Source organism: Lithobates pipiens, unplaced genomic scaffold (assembly GCF_037356315.1).
Source record: "Lithobates pipiens isolate NorthernLeopardFrog02 unplaced genomic scaffold, aLitPip1_a1.2 Scaffold_8, whole genome shotgun sequence".
Lineage (NCBI taxonomy): Eukaryota > Metazoa > Chordata > Amphibia > Anura > Ranidae > Lithobates > Lithobates pipiens.
In genome coordinates this window covers 5529108-5549352 of record NW_027507903.1, presented here as the reverse complement: position 1 = coordinate 5549352, position 20245 = coordinate 5529108, and the positions used below count along the sequence as shown (strand labels likewise).

The 20245-nt window shown below is 44.7% G+C and overlaps 1 protein-coding gene across 1 annotated transcript in view; it reads right to left on the bottom strand.

Moving 5' to 3' along the window:
- The window catches only part of LOC143964481 (integrin alpha-11-like), a 268377-nt gene that overhangs the window by 25016 nt on the left and 223116 nt on the right, over nt 1-20245 (bottom strand). The window contains exons 17-18 of the mRNA XM_077474255.1: nt 15405-15550; nt 8633-8743 (exon numbers count right to left, since the gene is read on the bottom strand). Coding sequence (XP_077330381.1) covers nt 8633-8743; nt 15405-15550 — 257 coding nt within the window. The remainder of the gene's footprint in view (nt 1-8632; nt 8744-15404; nt 15551-20245) is intronic.

Below are 20245 nucleotides of genomic sequence, written 5' to 3'. Positions count from 1 at the left end.
TTTGGAACTTCGGAAATTTGAAACTTTGGAAATTTGAAACTTCGGAAATTTGAAACTTTGGAAATTTGAAATTAGGAATTTCGGAAATTCGAAAATTCAAAATTAGGAAATTTGGAAATTTGAAAATTCGGAAATCCGAAAATTAAAAAATCCAAAAATTCGAAAATTGAAAATCTGAATTCCGAATTTTTCGAATTTCCGAATTTATGAAAAAAGCAAAAAAAAAAATTAAAAAAAAAACGACCAAATTTTTTGTTATGTCTATAAATAGCTGTACAGAAGAAATTGTCCCTGGAAAGTTCTACTAAAGTCAAGTGGGCATCCCATATTACCCTTCTCCCTATCCAAGTTAAGTCAACTAAATAAAAATACTTAAAGCAATGGACTGTTCCTTGCCTCAAATGTTCTGTGAAAATGCGCTGTGCTTGGCCGTGCAGGACGGGGGAATCCCTTTCTACTTGCAGCTCCTTAGGGGGTGTGCTACCCACAATCTTTATATATTCTGGATTTTGAATGGCTGCAGAGAAGAGGGGGCTGCAGATAAAAAGGTACAACTTACGTAGGAGGATTTGTTTCTTCTCTGTGTATCGCCGGTCACTTCACTGGGTATATAAAGGATTTACAACCACTTTACAATGGAGAATGTGGTTGAACTGCTCATGGGGGATGCTTGCACTTATAATATGATTTCTTTTTTTTTTTGCAATACAATAAGTACTAAACACATTTTTTTTCCTTTATTTCTTTTTTTACATTTTTTTTATATTGTCACTGCTGTGGAGAAAACCGCATCTGCCATGATTAAGCAACACTTCATAAAGGAAAGGGGGAGGGGGGATTACATTTCGTAAGAAAATAATCAGTTGCAGAGACTGCGGTATAGATTGACATTTTCTGCACATAATAATGTGGATTAACGCGGTCGCCATATAATGAAAGCACATAAAATGTTTCATGGCAATAAATGCATAGCTAAGCATTAAAAAAAAAAAAAAAAAAAAAAACAAAGCAAAAAAAATCATTGAAAATCTAGTTATAGTACATGTAACAAAAAATGCAACAACATCGGAAAATACAGAAAATTATGTTTTAAGGGAAAAGGAACACAATTATCCTGGATCTCAGGGTCACCCATCAGAATTCAGAAGCCAACAGTGTTAAAAAAACGTACCTAAAGCCAAAAACACAAAAATGTAATACTGTCTATTGCAGCTTTCAAATCCTTAGGTATGGTGGCTGCATTAGTTTTGTTTTGTTTTTTTTCCTCTATATTTTCTCCTACTGATCTGGCCAATAACATACCTCCTGTCTTATGGTCTTATGGAGCAGTATTGTCTACTTGTCCAATTGTCACATGCGGACCTTTGGCACTTGGGGCCCTTAACACTTTATCCATATATTGGCTTCTACTGGAGGTTGGAGTTTAAATGCCTCCTATCAGGTATGTCTTCCAAGTAACGGGGTATCACTTTTTCTAAAGTGCACTTCCTCCCTTCTAGACCATCTTACTTCCACTGGTGCTCTCAACCGATTCTGCATAACTTCTTCCAGATGTCTGTAGCATCCTCATTGTTAGATTAAAGGTAAATTGTTCCTCTGTAGAGGCAGGGGTTAATAAAATAGGCTCAACAGGTGGGGGGAACAACCCATAAATAGGCTCAGTAGGTGGGGGGACAACCCATAAATAGGCTCAGTAGGTGGGGGGAACAACCCATAAATAGGCTCAGTAGGTGGGGGGACAACCCATAAATAGGCTCAGTAGGTGGGGGAACAACCCATAAATAGGCTCAGTAGGTGGGGGGAACAACCCATAAATAGGCTCAGTAGGTGGGGGAACAACCCATAAATAGGCTCAGTAGGTGGGGGAACAACCCATAAACAGGCTCAGTAGGTGGGGGAACAACCCATAAATAGGCTCAGTAGGTGGGGGGAACAACTCATAAATAGGCTCAGTAGGTGGGGGAACAATCCATAAATAGGCTCAGTAGGCAGGGGGAACAACCCATAAATAGGCTCAGTAGGTGGGGGAACAACCCATAAATAGGCTCAGTAGGTGGGGGAACAACCCATAAATAGGCTCAGTAGGTGGGGGAACAACCCATAAATAGGCTCAGTAGGTGGGGGAACAATACATAAATAGGCTCAGTACGTGGGGGAACAATACATAAATAGGCTCAGTACGTGGGGGAACAACCCATAAATAGGCTCAGTAGGTGTCGGAACAACCCATAAATAGGCTCAGTAGGTGTCGGAACAACCCATAAATAGGCTCAGTAGGTGGGGGGACAACCCATAAATAGGCTCAGTAGGTGGGGGAACAATCCATAAATAAGCTTAGTAGGTGGGGAGGAACAACCTATAAATAGGCTCAGTAGGTGGGGGAAAACCCATAAATAGGCTCAGTAGGTGGGGGGAAACCCATAAATAGGCTCAGTAGGTGGGGGGAACAACTCATAAATAAGCTCAGTAGGTGGGGGAACAACCCATAAATAGGCTCAGTAGGTGGGGGGAACAACCCATAAATAGGCTCAGTAGGTGGGGAAACAACCCATAAATAGGCTTAGTAGGTGGGGGAACAATACATAAATAGGCTCAGTAGGTGGGGGAACAATCCATAAATAGGCTCAGTAGGTGGGGGAACAACCCATAAATAGGCTCAGTAGGTGGGGGAACAACTCATAAATAGGCTCAGTAGGTGGGGGAACTATCCATAAATAGGCTCAGTAGGTGAGGAAACAACCCATAAATAGGCTCAGTAGGCAGGGGGAACAACCCATAAATAGGCTCAGTAGGTGGGGGAACAACCCATAAATAGGCTCAGTAGGTGGGGGAACAATACATAAATAGGCTCAGTAGGTGGGGGAACAATCCATAAATAGGCTCAGTAGGTGAGGAAACAACCCATAAATAGGCTCAGTAGGCAGGGGGAACAACCCATAAATAGGCTCAGTAGGTGGGGGAACAACCCATAAATAGGCTCAGTAGGTGGGGGAACAATCCATAAATAAGCTTAGTAGGTGGGGAGGAACAACCTATAAATAGGCTCAGTAGGTGGGGGAAAACACATAAATAGGCTCAGTAGGTGTCGGAACAACCCATAAATAGGCTCAGTAGGTGTCAGAACAACCCATAAATAGGCTCAGTAGGTGGGGGGACAACCCATAAATAGGCTTAGTAGGTGGGGGGGACAACCCATAAATAGGCTCAGTAGGTGGGGGAACAACCCATAAATAGGCTCAGTAGGTGGGGGAACAATCCATAAATAAGCTTAGTAGGTGGGGAGGAACAACCTATAAATAGGCTCAGTAGGTGGGGGAAAACCCATAAATAGGCTCAGTAGGTGTCGGAACAACCCATAAATAGGCTCAGTAAGTGTCAGAACAACCCATAAATAGGCTCAGTAGGTGTCGGAACAACCCATAAATAGGCTCACTAGGTGGGGGGACAACCCATAAATAGGCTCAGTAGGTGGGGGGACAACCCATAAATAGGCTCAGTAGGTGGGGGGACAACCCATAAATAGGCTCAGTAGGTGGGGGGACAACCCATTAATAGTCAGAAGCCTGGCAGTCAAGGGTAAAGAGTACAGGGTCCAGTTGTCTGGGGGGACCCATGTGCTGGGGGCTCTGTCCCTGAGCAGGAGGTAGGACAGGAGAACGAGAACTAGAGGAAGAGAGAAGGAGCAGCTGCAAGCCTCACATTACCAGCCTCAGATAGGCTTAGCTGAAGTCATCCTGAAAGTAAGACCCAGCCTGTATAGCAGCATGCCCATACAGCAGCCTCTTGGATTCCAGGAACCACTTAAAGGGACTAAGTGAGTAACTTCCATTTCAACGTACCCCAAGCCTGTAATGAGGGGACAGTAAGTCTGCAATACTTTACATGTCCAGGACTAGGAGACAGCTTAGAGCCAGTGCAAAGCAGCTAGAAGCAACCCCATAGCTCTAGCTTGGAACAGCAATAGACAGGTGCTTTGACATTCCTGAAAGGAGCAGCACCTGCATAACCTTTTTTGTTGCTATCTTAGCTGCACCATCACTCCCACGGGTGGACAGCACATTTGAAGTAAGAGGCATTAGCAAGTCCTCATAAGTTTATTCAAGTTCTTCAGTTCCGGGCATCCAATGCATTCCTATTTCGTATCCAAGTTATCCCCCAGATAAACAAAACCAAACCCCCTAGACATGCTTCATACAAAGTCCCAACCTTTCCCTTGTCCCCTTCCCCTTATGACAGTCTCAAACCCCCTAGACTGTTTATCAAGCCTGTGAAGAAAGTGTGAAAATTTCTGTTGCTTGGCCGTGCAAGCTAAAGACCCAACAAATCCAGAAGCTACTATGGGAGTGAGCGCTACAAGTCTTTATTTCAGTCAGGAGGCTTGCAGGGTCCCCTTGGCCCATTCTCTGGTGCTTGAAGGTCCTTAATGATACAGAGAGTGTACCTGACATGATGCCAATGCTGTTCTTTGCCTCATTGTACTGTGAGCATAAGGTCCCAGGGTGAGGCTCTCCAGCCTCTTCCTGACACCCTTCACCCACAGGGCGTGGGTTGAATGATGCTGGGTGTCATTCAGCTTGGAAGAGGACCAGCTTTGGATTGCAGATCTGGAAAGTTGGAAGGGGATTCAATGAAAGGGGAAGAACAGGCAAGTATTGAAAAGTGGATTCAGGCTAATGCCGCGTACACACGATTGGAATTTCGGCCAGCAAAAGACCGTTGAGAGCTTTTCTTCGGAAAATGCGACCGTGTGTTATGCTCCATCGGAATTTAGCTGGCCGAATTCCCTCCAGCAAAAATTTAAGAGCATGTTCTCAATTTTTTCAGACGGAAATTCTGATCGTGTGTATGCAATTCCGACGCGCAAAAACTCACGCGTGCTCAGATTCAACTACGAGATGGAAGCTATTGGCTACTAGCTATTGAACTTCCTTTTTCTAGTCCCGGCGTACGCAATGTACATCACCGCGTCCTTGAGGGTCGGAATTTGGTGTGACCGTGTGTATGCAAGACAGCTTGAGCGAAATCCTGTCGAAATTCCATCAGAAAAACCATCAGAGCTTTTTCTAACCAAAATTCCGACCGTGTGTACGCGGCATAAGTATCCAAATGAAAAAGTTCAACGGGAAGAGAAAAAAATTGATATTAATGGCTTTGGCGGGGATGGAGAAGTCATTAAGTGCAAAGATCTCGTTACTTGGAGTCCTTGAGGACTTTAAATGGTGATTCATTATCAGCCAGCATTAATCCGTAATTAAGTGATCAGTTTTGGGTGGGATGACCATTAAAACATTTAAAAACACACAAAACCCAGAGACATATTATGCAAATTGGCTTTGTAATGGAGAATGTGATGTACATTCCCAGAGCCTGCTAACCACTCCCTGATGTCTATGGCTGGAAGAGCGTACTCAGCAGAATAACTCCGAACATCAGTGCTCAGCCAAGAGGTGACATCATTGTATGCTATGCTATACATCATTAGTATCGGATAGAGCAGTGCAGAATTAAAGCAGTAGTAAAATGCTGGATCTTGTTTTTTCTTTTTTTTTAACCCTGCAAAGGCAAAGTCATAATGTGCTAGTAGGCATCGCATACTAGCACATTATGTGGAACTTACTTTCGAATGAAGCCCTCAAGCGGCGCACTGTCACCGATGAAAGAGTTTCCATCTTCACCCGGTCTGCCTTTCCGGGTTCGTGGACTCCGGCTGTGTGAGTGACTGGAGTCCGGTTATTCCATTCCTTCAGAGCGCATGCGCCGGTGACCTCACTGGCTACATGTACAGTAAATATCTACTAAACGGCACACATTTAGGAGATATTTACAGTACCTATAAATGTAAGACTAATTATAGGAAAGTCCGATCTGGAAAAATATTTTTTACAAAAATATAAAAAATAAATATATTACGCTGGAACAGACCCTGTTGAAGACCCATTGGTTGAAACGCGTAGGGCTAGGCTTATCGCTTTCCACACTGCCCTGTACTTTTAGTTTGTGATCACTTTTCATCGCTGTATGCTGGTTTTTAGAAATAAATTACAATTTTTGACCTACACTATGTGGAAGCCACTTCTTTCTCCACGTATCATCCGGATGAAGGCGGTTCTGCTGTCCAGTTGATCCTACCATCGAGATCCAGCCTTAACGCTTTTTCTTGATTGGAGGTCGGTCTGGAGGTCATCTACCATCGTCCCTGGGTTCCAGTCCGGTGGTCCCGGACCTCTTGGAGTTCCTTACATCTGCCGTTTGGGGCACCATGCCTGTATGACTCTATGTCGCCGACATTTGAGTCCACCCGTTCTGGTAAGAACATCTTTCATCTCTCTTCTCATTTGATGATGCACCGTCTTTGATGTTCTCTACACCGGACAGTGTTCAGTATTTTTTGCCTTGGATTTTCCATCATTTGGTGTTGGACTTTCAGGCTCCTACTTATATTGTTTATGTCGGACAGTATCATACTCTTTTCACTTTTTGATGTATTATCTTCTAGGGTTTTTGTGTTTTTTTGGTCTGTTCCAGCCTAATATATTTATTTTTTATATTTTTGTAAAAAATATTTTTCCAGATCGGATTTTCCTACATTGCACATGTCACTTTATGTATGTATATATATATATATATATATATATATATATATATATATATATATATATATATATATATATATATATATATGTATATGTATATGTGTGTGTGTGTGTGTTTTTCTTTCAGAATTTATCTCTATTATTTCTGATCGCTTCACTTATATTATTATATTTGTTTATATTGGTTAGCGCTACATCCTTACCACTTTTTGATCCTTTTATGTTTTTCAAATTTTTATGCAGCTGCTTGTTTTAGAGTATTTGGGGTTAGCGCAGTAATACCCAAATTTTCAAGACTAATTATAGGCTTACCTGCAGGTAAAACTGATGCATGGGAGTTTTACGCTAGATTTTCGTAGGAACGTTTGTGTGAAAATTCTCACAGGACATTCAATAATAACCATCAAATCCTTGATAAATATCGTTTGAAAGTACTTCAAAATTCATGTTGCTTTTAACATTTGATTTTGGAATGAATAGAATTGTCCATATGACAACCACGTTGACTGTTATTGACTGTGGTATCAAGTTAATAGATGCTGACAAATAGACTTTGATCAATTTGTAGGCAGGTGCAGTCTGTTTTCTCCACAGCAGGTGGCGCTCGTGCGTAGTGGCACTGTTGCTGGAGAGTAAGTCAGGAGGAACAAGGTTCCTCTATGGTTTCTTGGGTCACTGGAGAAGCTATCCTATTGGATGCTGATGCCCCATGTGACTCAAGCAGACATCTTGGATCAGGCAGAGCCTATTTAAGGCCCTGGCTTTCAGGTTTTGGCGTGTTTTGCTGAATGAACAGAGTAGGGACAGGTACCCCATCTGTGAGGAACAGTATAAGTGCCAGGAAAAGGTTCCAGAAAAGGGTAAGCATAGGGCCTCATCTCCTTATCTCCTTATTGACTCCCGATGGGACCAGATGGCCGCCTTGTGTCCCCTCTCTTCAGACACTGTGATTCCATCTGGAATTTACCTTTTTACTCTACTGAGCGGTGAGAGTGCCTGACTGGGCTTATTTTGTCTATTTTGTCCCACCGCGCTTATTTTGAACTATTGCTGTATTCCTTCAATACAAGCTCTATTGCACCCGCCTGTGTGAATTACTGCTCTTTCACACTGCCAGCGCCCAGGCGTCAGCGGTATAGTGCCGCTAGTTTTAGCGGCACTTTACCGTAATTTTTGCGGCGCTTTTTGGGTGCTTTCTACCCCCCGCTAGCGGCCGGATAAAGGGTTAAAATGCCCGCTTCGGCGGCGCTGCCCATTGATTTCAATGAGCAGGGGGGAGCTTTAGCAGCCGTGTATACACCGCACCTAAAACGCCTCAAAGAAGCTGCTTGCGGGACTTTTTTTGACGTCCTGCCAGCGCAGCGCCCCCAGTATGAACGCACTCGGGTTTTCACACTGGGATTGCAGATGAGGGTTTTAGCACTAAAAATAGTGCCTGTAAAGCGCCTGAAAAACGCCTCCAGTGTGAAAGGGGTCTAACGGTCTCTGCACCTCGCCGCCCCCAACCTAGAAACGTTGTTTAGAAGACATAGTTAAACATATTCCCAAAAACGTGAACTCTTAGCCCTTGTACACACGGTCGGACATTCCGATGGACAATGTTCGATAGGACCGTGTTGTCGGATAATCCGACTGTGTGTGGGCTTCATCGGACTGTTTCCGTCGGAATATCCGACGGACCAAGTTTTCCAGCTGGGCTATAAAATTTTCTGACAACATGATCCGATCGGACTTTGTCCGATCATGTGTAGAGAATTCCGATCGGACAAAGTGCCACGCATGCTCAGATCAAATTCCTACACCAAAGCTATTGGCTACTAGCCTGAACGTAGTCCCATCGTAACGAAATAACGTCATCACGTTATGTTTGATCGGATTTTCTGACAACTTTGTCCGACCGCGTGTATGCAACAGTTTCGGACAAAATCAGACGGATTTGGTTGTCGGAATGTCCGACCGTGTGTACAAGGGCTTATAGATTCAGACCTATAAATAAATGGTTTGCTTTCAACACATTCGTTATTTTGTTCGGCACTTACAGATGCTTTGAGAGTTGTTGACCATCCTTCCTCTAGTACTGGTCCCTGGTCAGGAAATGCCAACTCATACTCCAAAGAAAAGGTGATTGGCTTCACGTAGTCCGCTGTGTCCTAGAAAGGAGAAGGAACATGTATACAGTATAAATAAGGAAATATGATATCTTACATCTAAGTGTAATACGCTATCTTAGTGGAAAAATTGAACTTCCGCTTTTCGGAAATCCTCCCCGCCCTCCGGTGTCACATTTGGCACCTTTCAGTGGGGAGGGGGGAGCAGATACCAGTCTAATACAGGTATTTTGCTCCCACTTTCAGGCATAGATAGCCAAGCCACCCGTGGGTATTTATGCTACTTTCGGCGCCTTCTCCGCCCTCCGTTGTCTTCTGGGAGACGCACAGGTCCCAGAACAGCAGGGACCAGTGGGATTGCGCAGCGTGAGTCGCGCATGCACAGTAGGGAACCAGGAAGTGAAGCCGCAAGGCTTCACTTTCTGATTCCCTGACTGAAGATGGCGGTGCCTCCACCCGACAGCCGAGGGATGGGCCGGCTTCGGGTGCCGACATCTCAGGCGCCATGGACAGGTAAGTGCCCTTATTTTAAAAGTCAGTAGCTACAGTATTTGTAGCTGCTGATGTAAAAAAAAAAAATTAGGCGGAACTCCGCTTTAAGCCATCCTCAAAGTGGTTGCAAACCTATGAAATGAAACCAGGAGGGTCGGGATCTCCAGCACACAGCCTGTGATTTGACAGCCTCAGCTGTGCATGTTTTCCTATGGGATTAGGTAGAGGTGGGGTGTGTCCATTCCCTTCACTCAGGTCTCAGATTACACCCAGCTCTCGGCTCTATGCTGTGCAGTGTGTGACATCAGATCATACCTATCCCCTGCCTTCTGACGACCAGGTTATAACATAGACATATATGGATGCACACATCCACAAATGGAGTTATTGTATCTTGAAATTAACTAGATCTGTGATTTAAGAACATTTGAAGATATATGAATCCATCATTTTGGTGGAGATAATGAACTCAGAGAAAGTTTCGGATGGTGATGACCCTATGCCATACAGTGCCTTGAAAAAGTATTCATACCCCTTGAAATTTCCCACATTTTGTCATGTTACAACCAAAAACGTAAATGTATTTTATTGGGATTTTATGTGATAGACCAACACAAAGTGGCACATAATTGTGAGGTGGAAGGAATAGATGGTTTTCAAACTGTTTTACAAATAAATATATGAAAAGTGTGGGGGGCATTTATATGGCGCCCCCCGGAGTAAATACTTTGTAGAACCCCTTTTCTCTGCAATTACAGCTGCAAGTCTTTTTGGGGGTGTCTCTACCAGCTTTGCACATCTAGAGAGGGACATTTCTGCCCATTCTTCTTCTTTGCAAAATATCTCAAGCTCTGTCAGATTGGATGGAGAGCGTCTGTGAACAGCAATTTTCAAGTCTTGTTACAGATTCTCAATTGGATTTAGGTCTGGACTGTGACTGGGCCATTCTAACACATGAATATGCTTTGATCTAAACCATTCCATTGTAGCTCTGGCTGGATGTTTCGGGTCGTTGTCCTGCTGGAAGGTGAACCTCCGCCCCGGTCTCAAGTCTTTTGCGGACTCTAACAGGTTTTCTTCTAAGATTGTCCTGTATTTGGCTCCATCCATCTCCCCATCAACTCTGACCAGCTTCCTTGTCCCTGCTGAGGAAAAGCATCCCAAAACATGATGCTGCCACCACCATGTTTCACGGTGGGGATGGTGTGTTCAGGGTGATGTGCAGTGTTTAGTTTCCCCCACACATAGCGTTTTGCTTTTAGGGCAAAAAGTTCAATTTTGGTCTCATCTGACCAGAGCACCTTCTTCCACATGTTTGCTGTGTCCCCCACATGGCTTCTCACAAACTGCAAACAGAACTTCTTATGACTTTCTTTCACCAATGTCTTTCTTCTTGTCACTCTTCCATAAAGGGCAGATTTGTGGAGCGCACGACTAATAGTTGTCCTGTATACAGATTCTCCCCCCTGAGCTGTGGATCTCTGCAGCTTCTCCAGAGTTACCATGGGCCTCCTGGCTGCCTCTCTGATGAATGATCTCCTTGCCCGGCCCGGTCAGTTTAGGTGGACGGCCATGTCTTGGTAGGTTTGCAGTTGTGCCATACTCTTTCCATTTTCCGATGATGGATTGAACAGAGCTCCGTGCGTGAGATGTTCAAAGCTTGGGATATTTCTTTATCACCTAACCCTGCTTTATACTTCTCCACAGCTTTATCCCTGACCTGTCCGGTGTGTCCTTGGCCTTCACGATGCCGTTTGTTCACAAAGGTTCTGTAACAAAGGGCTTCACAGAACAGCTGTATTTATACTGAGATTAAATGACACACAGGGGGACTTTATTTACTAATTAAGTGACTTCTGAAGGCAATTGGTTCCACTAGATCTTAGTTAGGGGTATCAGAGTAAAGGGGGCTGAATACAAATACATGTTGTATATTTCACATATTTATTTGTAAAAAATGTGAAAAACCATTTCACTTCACAATTATGTGCCATTTTGTGCTTTTGTGTCACATAAAATCCCAATAAAATACATTTACATTTTTGGTTGTAACATGACAAAATGCAGAAAATTTCAAGGGGTATGAATACTTTTTCAAGGCACTGTATGTGGGCATATGTATTTTTAGGGGTCATTATTGTAAACAAATCTATTGGCTAGATAAGTATTGGTCTGATAAGGTAAGTATGGGCCCAGCAGTTCACATGATACCTTTAGTTTTTGAGGTTATGGAAACAGTGAACTTGCTATTTGCTCACTTTGGTCTGCCAAATATACCATTAATGGTGCTTTGCTAAATCTGTTCCAGTAGTGCAAAGCTCATAACTTTCTGTGCTCTCTTTCTGTGCACAAAGAAGAGTTATATATATATATATATATATATATATATATATAAGGAAAGGAAAAAGATATAAGGAGAGGTCTGTGCTCTTTGTTATAAATCAGAAATAGTGTAGGCAGGGCTGACACCACGTGCTTTGGAATTCAGAACTGTGTTGTCATGTCAAAAAGGAAGATGGGAACACTATGGGGAGATTTACGAAAACTGGAGCACTCAGAATCTGGTGCAGCTGTGCATGGAAGCCAATCAGCTTCTGACTTCAGCTTGTTCAGTTACATTTTGACAAACAAATACCTGGAAGCTGAAAGGCTACTTTGCACAGCTGCATCAGATTTTGCACTCTCCAGGTTTAGTAAATCAACCCCCTATGTTTCTGGTACATAAACAATTATTTTCATGTGCCTGCAACATGTTTGAAGGAAGAAAACCTTGGGGATAAGTCCACCTATGCCAGAGACTATTGTAGAGACTATTGTAGAGACTATTGTAGAGACTATTGTAGAGACTATTGTATCCTAGGGGTGGTAAAAGGTTAAAGAACATTTAGATAAAGGGTAAGATATTCGGGGAAATAAGAAATGCTAGGAATAGCTGAGTTGAGAGGGCCAAGGATTTAGGCTTGGATTCAGCCCTCTTTTCTTGACGTCTGTTTACTGACAAAATGCGTTGGGAAGGGTCTGGTCCGTGGCGTCATCACGCAGGCAAGAGGAATGACCGCAGCTTTTTGGGAACTGAGGCTTTGTCTCTCAGTTATTTGAGTGTGTGAATAAATTATATTGGCACATACAGTTTTACCCTATGGATATTTCCTGTTTCATTCATACCTTGTGCTGTTTCTGGATGTGAGGAATCGAGCAGGGGAGCTTCTGGAGGCCTTGGCTACCATTTTTCTTAACCACTTACGGACCGCCACACGCCGATACACACCCTAACTTTGAAGAGGAATATTGTTGTTATGGCAGCAGCTAGCTGCCATAACCCCCGGTATCCTCAATCTTCTTACGATAAGAGTGGTCTCTGCGGTGGAATCTCTGCAAGATCACTTTTATCGGCAGCGGGAGAGGGGCCCCCCCTCCCGCCGTGCTCCAGTGCCCTACACCGCTTACCGGATAAATCGGCAGCGGTGGAGACGATTGGATGTTTCCTCTTGCTGGGTATGGAGACGAGTGAGCGGAAGATGGCCCCCACCTGTCTCCATAACTTTGCAGGGCGGAAGTGACGTCCATTTTTTTTATTTTTTTTAAATGACAACATTTTTATTTTTATTTTTTTATTGCATTTTAGTGTAAATGTGAGATGTGAGGTCTTTTTGACCCCAGATCTCATATGTAAGAGGTCCTGTCATGCTTTTTTTTTCTATTACAAGGGATGTTTATCTTCCTTGTAATAAGAATAAAAGTGACACCATTTTTTTTTAAAGAACAGTGTAAAAATAAAAGGTAAAATAAATAAGAAAAAATAAATAAATCATTTTTAAATGTGCCCCATCCCGCCTAGCTTGCGTGCAGAAGTGAACGCATACATGAGTAGCGCCCACATATGAAAACGGTGTGAGGTATCACCGCGATCGGTAGAGCGAGAGCAATAATTCTAACCCTAGACCTCCTCTGTAATTCAAAACATGCAACCTGTAGAATTTTTAAAAACGCCGCCTATGGAGATTTTTAAGGGTAAAAGTTTGTCGCCATTCCAAGAACGGCCGCAATTTTGAAGCGTGACAAGTTGGGTATCAATTTACTCGGCATAAAATTATCTTTCACAATCTAAAAAAAAATTGGGCTAACTTTACTGTTGTTTTATTTTTTAATTAAAAAAAAGTTTATTTTTTCCAAAAAAAGTGCGCTTGTAAGACCGCTGCGCAAATACGGTGTGTCAGAAAGTATTGTTATTGTAAGGTGTTAGAAAAATGTATACTGTTTGGGGGTTCTAAGTAGTTTCCTAGCAAAAAAAAACTGTTTTTAACTTGTAAACAACAAATCTCAAAAAGAGGCTCGGTCCTTAAGTGGTTAAAAGTGATATTTGATCTCCTACCACCTAGAGATCCTACGCAGCTGGTAAGAGGCTTCAGCACTGTTATGGTGGAATCATTGGAAGCCAACAGGGGTGTGGAGTGTGTAGTTTTACTGTTTGTCCTATGTCAGCGATTCAGCTTTATTTGAGAAATTTGATTCATATGTAAAATAGGACTTTTAAGCCAGAAGGCCACCTAATCCCTGCCACCGCCTCCCGATCCATGTGCCCGGCCTCTTTCAGGACGCATGGACTCCTATGGCAGCGTGGGCGGGGGTGTTAGGCTTCAAAAAAGGGTGGGCTAGGGGCGCAGAGAGTGCGCCCTGATCCCACCCTGTTGTGGGACCATAGCAAATACATTTTCGCTATTTTTACACCACAGTGCCTCCCCGCCAATCAGGAGGCAGGTCAGTGAGACCTGTTTCCCGATTGGCAAAAGCTTTGGCGGAAGAGACACATAGGGGAGGAAGCTGGGGGATCGGACTCCTCCACCGCCACTGCTGCTGACACAGGAGAGGACACAACAGCCTGGAATGGAGGAGGAGATGCACGGGATGCAGGAGCCGTCACCTGCCCATCCCCCAGCTCGCCGCCATCACCCAGGTGGGGTAAGTGACGGTCTGATGGGGGTGAGCGGGAGGGGTGGTCACAGTGGCTGTATATGTTGGGCACAGGCTGCATAAGATGGGCACAGGCTGCATATGCTTGGCAGAAGCTGCATATGACGGGTACAGGCTGCATATGATGGGCAGAAGCTGCATATGACGGGCACATGCTGCATATCACAGGCACAGACTGCATAAGATGGCCACTGAGGCTGCATATGATGGGCACAGAGGCTGTATGATGGGCACAGGCTGCATATAATGGGCACAGAGGCTGCAATTGCGGGCACAGTGGCTGTACTTTATGAGGCACAGTGACTGCATATGATGGGCGCAGTGTGGCTGCAATTGATGTTTTTTTTTCAGAATTTTTTAGTTTGCTTGTGCCCCCCCTAAAAATTTTGAGCACCAGCTGTCACTGAGGCCATGCCCACCCCCTCACAAGACTTTCAGGGCAGACCTGAGGACCTACACCCTACTCTAACATGAAACAAAGTGTACATCCAACCAAAAAAAAGAGAAAGTGACAAAAAAACGACAAAACACACAAATAAAAGTGGAGGGAAGGAAAGTGGAGAAGGTGCAAAGGTGCCACTGTGCAAAACAATGGCTGGCCCTTTAGCCAGGAATAAAAAATTCTCCTGGTCCTTGGCAAAAGGCTCGGCCCAAAGGGGCAGATGTAAAAAAAAGTGTGGTGGTGCAGTGATCTTGGTGCCACAACTCGAAGTGACCCTCACTCACAGGACTGCCACTCCAGGGGCACATGCACCACGGGCTTTCTTCAGGTCCCCGCCTTCAGGGGGACTTGCACTTTAAATTTTTTGCCATCTGGTTTTATTTTGATCACACTGATTTTTTTTTTATATGTTCATTTAATTAACCACAGTGTATTATTAGTTTATATATTTAAAGGGATATCACAACAATTGTTTGTTAGGGATTTAGGCTTGCTCAGGGGTTTGGAGCACCTAAAAAATATTCTACAATTTCTCTGGTGGTGTAGTACTAATATCAACAGAAAGGATTAATGAGACATAAGCAAATGCAGAAACCATTTATAGAACTTGACCTACAAACTGAGGTGTCTACAAACCCGAAACCTATCCAAAGTATAGGTGAGGTCCACGAAACAGGTCTTCCAGTAGACAAAGGCAACTGCCTTAGCTATGACATCTCCAGACAGCCACGTTAATGTATTGTAATGAACAAAAATGTTGAATAATGTCAGTTAATTAATTTAAAAAGAGATACCCACCAGAACGTGGAAATTGAGCTGCTGGCACTGATTATGCCCACTTTTGGCTCTGATGGTTTCAATGAAGTGTTTATCTCCTCCGATGTCATCAATCACAGCACGGGGGGTGTATCTGCGCTCATCAATGGTCACATTGTATTTGATACCTAAAGGGTACAAAGTGCCCAAGTCACTTTTACAATTATATCAGTCAAAACATATTCTGAGCAGCATTAAAAGTAAAAACACAAACATGCTAATACAAAAATGCTCCATACAGTACACAAGCAGAAGAACGCCCAAGCATTAAAAAACAGAAATGTAGAAGTGGGAATATTAAAGTGGTTGTAAACCCTTACAAACCACTTTGACCTACAGGTAAGCCTAGATTAAGGCTTACCTGTAGGTCCAAAAAATATCTCCTAAACCTATACGGTTTAGGAGATATTTGCCCGAAGACAGGCACCGATGTCTACGGCGCATGCGCCGTAGACAGCGGCGCACAGGCGCACTGAGCGCAGCATCTTCAACGATGGAGATGCCACGCGTGTCGGTTCCCGTGCGCATGCGTGGGAGTGACGTCACCGCGGCTTCGCCGAATGACAGCGGCGGAGCTGCGAGACCCCACTGAGAAGATGGATGCGCCGGACTACAGGGGACAGCGGTGACTTCGCTGGCTCCTGTGTCAGGTAAGTGACACATAATGGAATACTATGCGATGCGATGCGATGCATAGTAGCCCATTATGCTTTACCTTTGCAGGGAATGAAAGAGGAAGTAAACTCATCAGGGTTTACTTCCTCTTTAAAAGCGTTGGTCATAATGTTCATTTTCCCATCACACATGACAATATATCACTTATTAAAGCGGAGGTCCATCCTAAAGTGGAGCTTTCGCTCATTGGAACCCTCCCCCCCCTCCGGCGCCACAATTGCCACCTTTGAGGGGGGAGGGGGGTGCAGGTACCTGTACAGTACAGGTATCTGCACCCACTTCCGGCGTAGATTCTGCAGAAGGTACGCCCCTTTCCGAAGGTCCCCCGCTGCCTGCTGGGAAACACACGGATCCCAGAGGCAGCGGGGACCATCCTTATTGCGCAGTGCGACTCGCGCATGCGCAGTAGGGAACCGGGAAATGAAGCCGAAAGGCTCCACTTCCTGATTGCCATACCCAAGATGGCGGCGGCAGCACCCGAGAGATGATCGAGAGATCGGCTTCGGATGCCGACATCGCGGGCGCTGGGCGGGTAAGTGTCATTATTTTAAAAGTCAGCAGCTGCAGTATTTGTAGCTGCTGGCTTTTAAAAAAAAAAAACGGCGGACTCCCGGCGGACTCCCGCTTTAAGAGGAATCCATGTTCTTAGAAAGTGCATGCCAGTAAGTGGTAAAAATATGCAAGAAATGCACCCCCCCCCCCCCCACACTGCTACCATAACGAATGCTCATTAACAGCGGTAAAAGAAAGCCTGGGCAAAAAATTATTAGGGATGTGGGCATGATACAGTTTTCCCTTTCAACAGCAATTCATGATTGCATACAGAAAGCCTGGTGCTCATTATGGGAGCACCACCAGGAGAAGCTGTAGACCAGGGGTGCCCAACCAGTGGCCCCGCGGAGCACTCTGATGTGGCCCGCGACCTCCTTCTGTGGGATGGCAGATTGGCAAGCCCAGATCATGGGTTGCAGGCCCGCCATCCCAGAGCTTCTGTGTTGTTAATGAAGCCGGCAAAGCAAGCAGCTGTGGAGCAGAGCTGTATAAGCTGATGTTTCCTAGACTTGTGCACAACGGAAAATTCCGTTTAGTTTCGGTTCGTTGTCATTCGTAAAATACATCATTTCGTTCTGTTATATTCGTTATGTTACGTTAATACGTTTTCGGATAATTCGTTATTATTCGTATAGAGTGTCGAATTCATTCGTTCGTATTCGTTGAAATTCGCTATTTATGTATGTATATATATTCGTCATAATGATTCATAGTTTGGAAAGTCGTTTGTTTATTGAATCTATTGTCACACACAATGACAACGTCTCTTCTCCTCGGCTCAAATACAATACAACACCCTTCTCAGTCAGTTCTCAGGAATGCACTTTGCCAGTAATCCATCCCCCGGCACAAAATTACTTAGCTGATAGGACTATAAGATTTACTTTGAGCTGACCTTTTGTTTCATTAGATCTTTAAAGAATTACCGAATCATGTCGAATTCATTCGAATTCATTTGTTATATTTCTTTGGTATTCGTTGTTATTCGTTATTTTTTTATTCGGACATTCGGATGCATCGGAATGTCCGAAAGATGCAAAATTCGGCCGAATTTCGATTAGTTACGAAACGAATTGCACAAGCCTAATGTTTCCTGTATAGCGCCATCTCTTGCCACAGGCACAGTGATACCAAATGCACTCTGCCAGGGACAGCAACAGCAAGCGATACCTGAATGATAGACTGTTATTAAAGGTCAGTTTATTACTAAAAGTGCAGTGTATATATGGGCATATCTGGGCTGCTTTCAAACTGATCCGCAGGTGCAGTGCACCTTCAGGTTACCTGCACTGCACTGAGGCATAGACTTCTGTTATTACCTGCGGGTTTGGTGAGCTTTCAGAAAGTGCACCACACCTGTAGGCTATAACAGAAGTCTAGGGCAAAGTGTAGCTAACCCGCAGGAAAGACACAGGTGCACCGCGCTGCATTAGTGTGAAAGGCCCCTTTCACACAATCAGTCCGACTCAATCGGACCCTCCATTCACCTCTATGCAACGGCAGATGTAAACGGATTTGTATCCTTTTATACCCGCCTACCTCCAATCTGATTCGCAAAAAACAAACAAAAGGGGATCAATCCCCTTCCGTCAGGGCGGATCGGAGGACCCATAGAGTAGAGTGGTCTGTGTCCACTCTGCACGGACCTATCATCCGTCTGCTCTGCTTATTATTGTGGCCTGCGATCGGTTAACAAGTCGCCTAAGTGGCCCTCGCCCCTTCAAAAGATTGGGCACCCTTGCTGTACACCAACCTTTCTCAACCTTTTTACAACCAATAAAACCCCTTTAAATAATTTTCAGGTCTCAGAGAACTCCTACTAAAACCAATTCATTGAGAGATCAGTGGGAAAAACTGCAGCCCTTACAGTGGTGGCCAGTATATCACTGTCAGGACCTGGATCTGAACCTGCAACTTCTGCTGTGTCTGTCAATATCTCTTATTGCGGATCCACCTGAGATGCTGGACAGCTCCCTGCCTGATTACTTATACAACCTTGCCTTGTGTCTTTTGTCTTGTTTCTGGTGAACCTTGAACTCTTTGCTCCTCCCATGAACTTCCTATTTAAAGCGGGGTTCCACCCTAAAGTGGAACCTCCGCTGATCGGATCCCCCCCCCCTCCGGTGTCACAATTGACACCTTTCAGGGGGGAGGGGGGTGGAGATACCTGTCAAAGACAGGTATTTACACCCACTTTCGGGCATAGACTCCCGTGGGAGTCTACGCCATTTCCTGCCCTGCCACGCTGTCTGCTGGGACACACACGGGTCCCAGTGACAGCGCGGAGATTTCCTATTGCGCGGCGCGACTCGCGCATGCGCAGTAGGGAACCGGGAAGTGAAGCCGATTCGCTTCACTTCCTGATTCCCTCACCTAGAATGGTGGCGGCAGCAGCCGAGAGCCGAGCGATCGATCGGCCTCGGCTGCCGGCATCGCTGGGCCCCGGGACAGGTGAGTGTCCATTAAATAAAAGTCAGCAGCTGTAGTATTTATAGCTGCTGGCTTTTAATATTTTTTTTTTGGTGGAATCCCTCTTTAAGCCTCGCTTTTGCACTTCCTGTTTGCCAGATTATTGTGCTCTCTGCAGCCCATATTTCACTCTTGTCACTCTTGCTGCTATCCTTATCTTCACTACCAACCTTTGGCTTGTTCCTCAATTATGCTTATGCTTGATCCCTACCTGCAACCACTTTTTACCAACCTATGGGTTGTTTACAGACTAAGCTTCTGCTTGATCCTAATCTGCTATATCTGCTACTGGACCCCAGTTTGCTCACCTCCAGGTGGGTTGATCCTGAGGACCACAACCTGGTACTAACATGCAGAAAAAAACAAATCTCTACCATCGGGAGCTCTGGTGAACATTGGTTAGTGCTAGGGTTGTCACCTGTCCGGGATTCACTCGGACAGTCTGGGTTTTGAATCATGTGTCCGGGTTTCAGGCAGACTGAAACCCAGACACATTATTCAGACTGGGCTGTGGCTCCCCAAGTAACCAAGATAGTCACACACAAATGTGCTGCCGTCCGGGAGCTGTGGGTGGCTGTCTGGGGGCAGGTACGACATCACTGGGGAGCAAGGCAATGATGTCAGCGAGAGCAATTTAGCCACACCCACTGTTTGCTGTGGCACGCTATGCACACCGCCGCATCAATAATCTCCCTGGGGCACCCAAAGGTGTTCCAGGCCACTAAAGTGTTCGGGTTTGGCTTGAAGAAAAGGTGGCGACCCTAGTTAGTGCTTAGACCCAACACTTCAGGTGAGCCCTGCTTGTATACCTATCCTGCTGGTTAGTGGGAGTGCCTCTATTGCTGTAGCTACCGGTCTCTGGCCCTTGACCTCTGATCTTGACAATCACACTTGCAGATAGCTAACAAAAATGACTGGTGTCATGCTACTGACTTTGCCATGTGGCATTGGCACCTGAACTATGCAGACGCAATCAAATGAAGGGTCAATCAGCCACAGCTCAAGGAACCCCTAGTAGCTTCTAGAGGAATCATGGTTAAGAATGGCTGCTGTAGTCACTGTACATAGGTCAAACACCGCAACACAGGAGTAGTAAATAAATTCATTTTCTATGTATTGTTTACCCG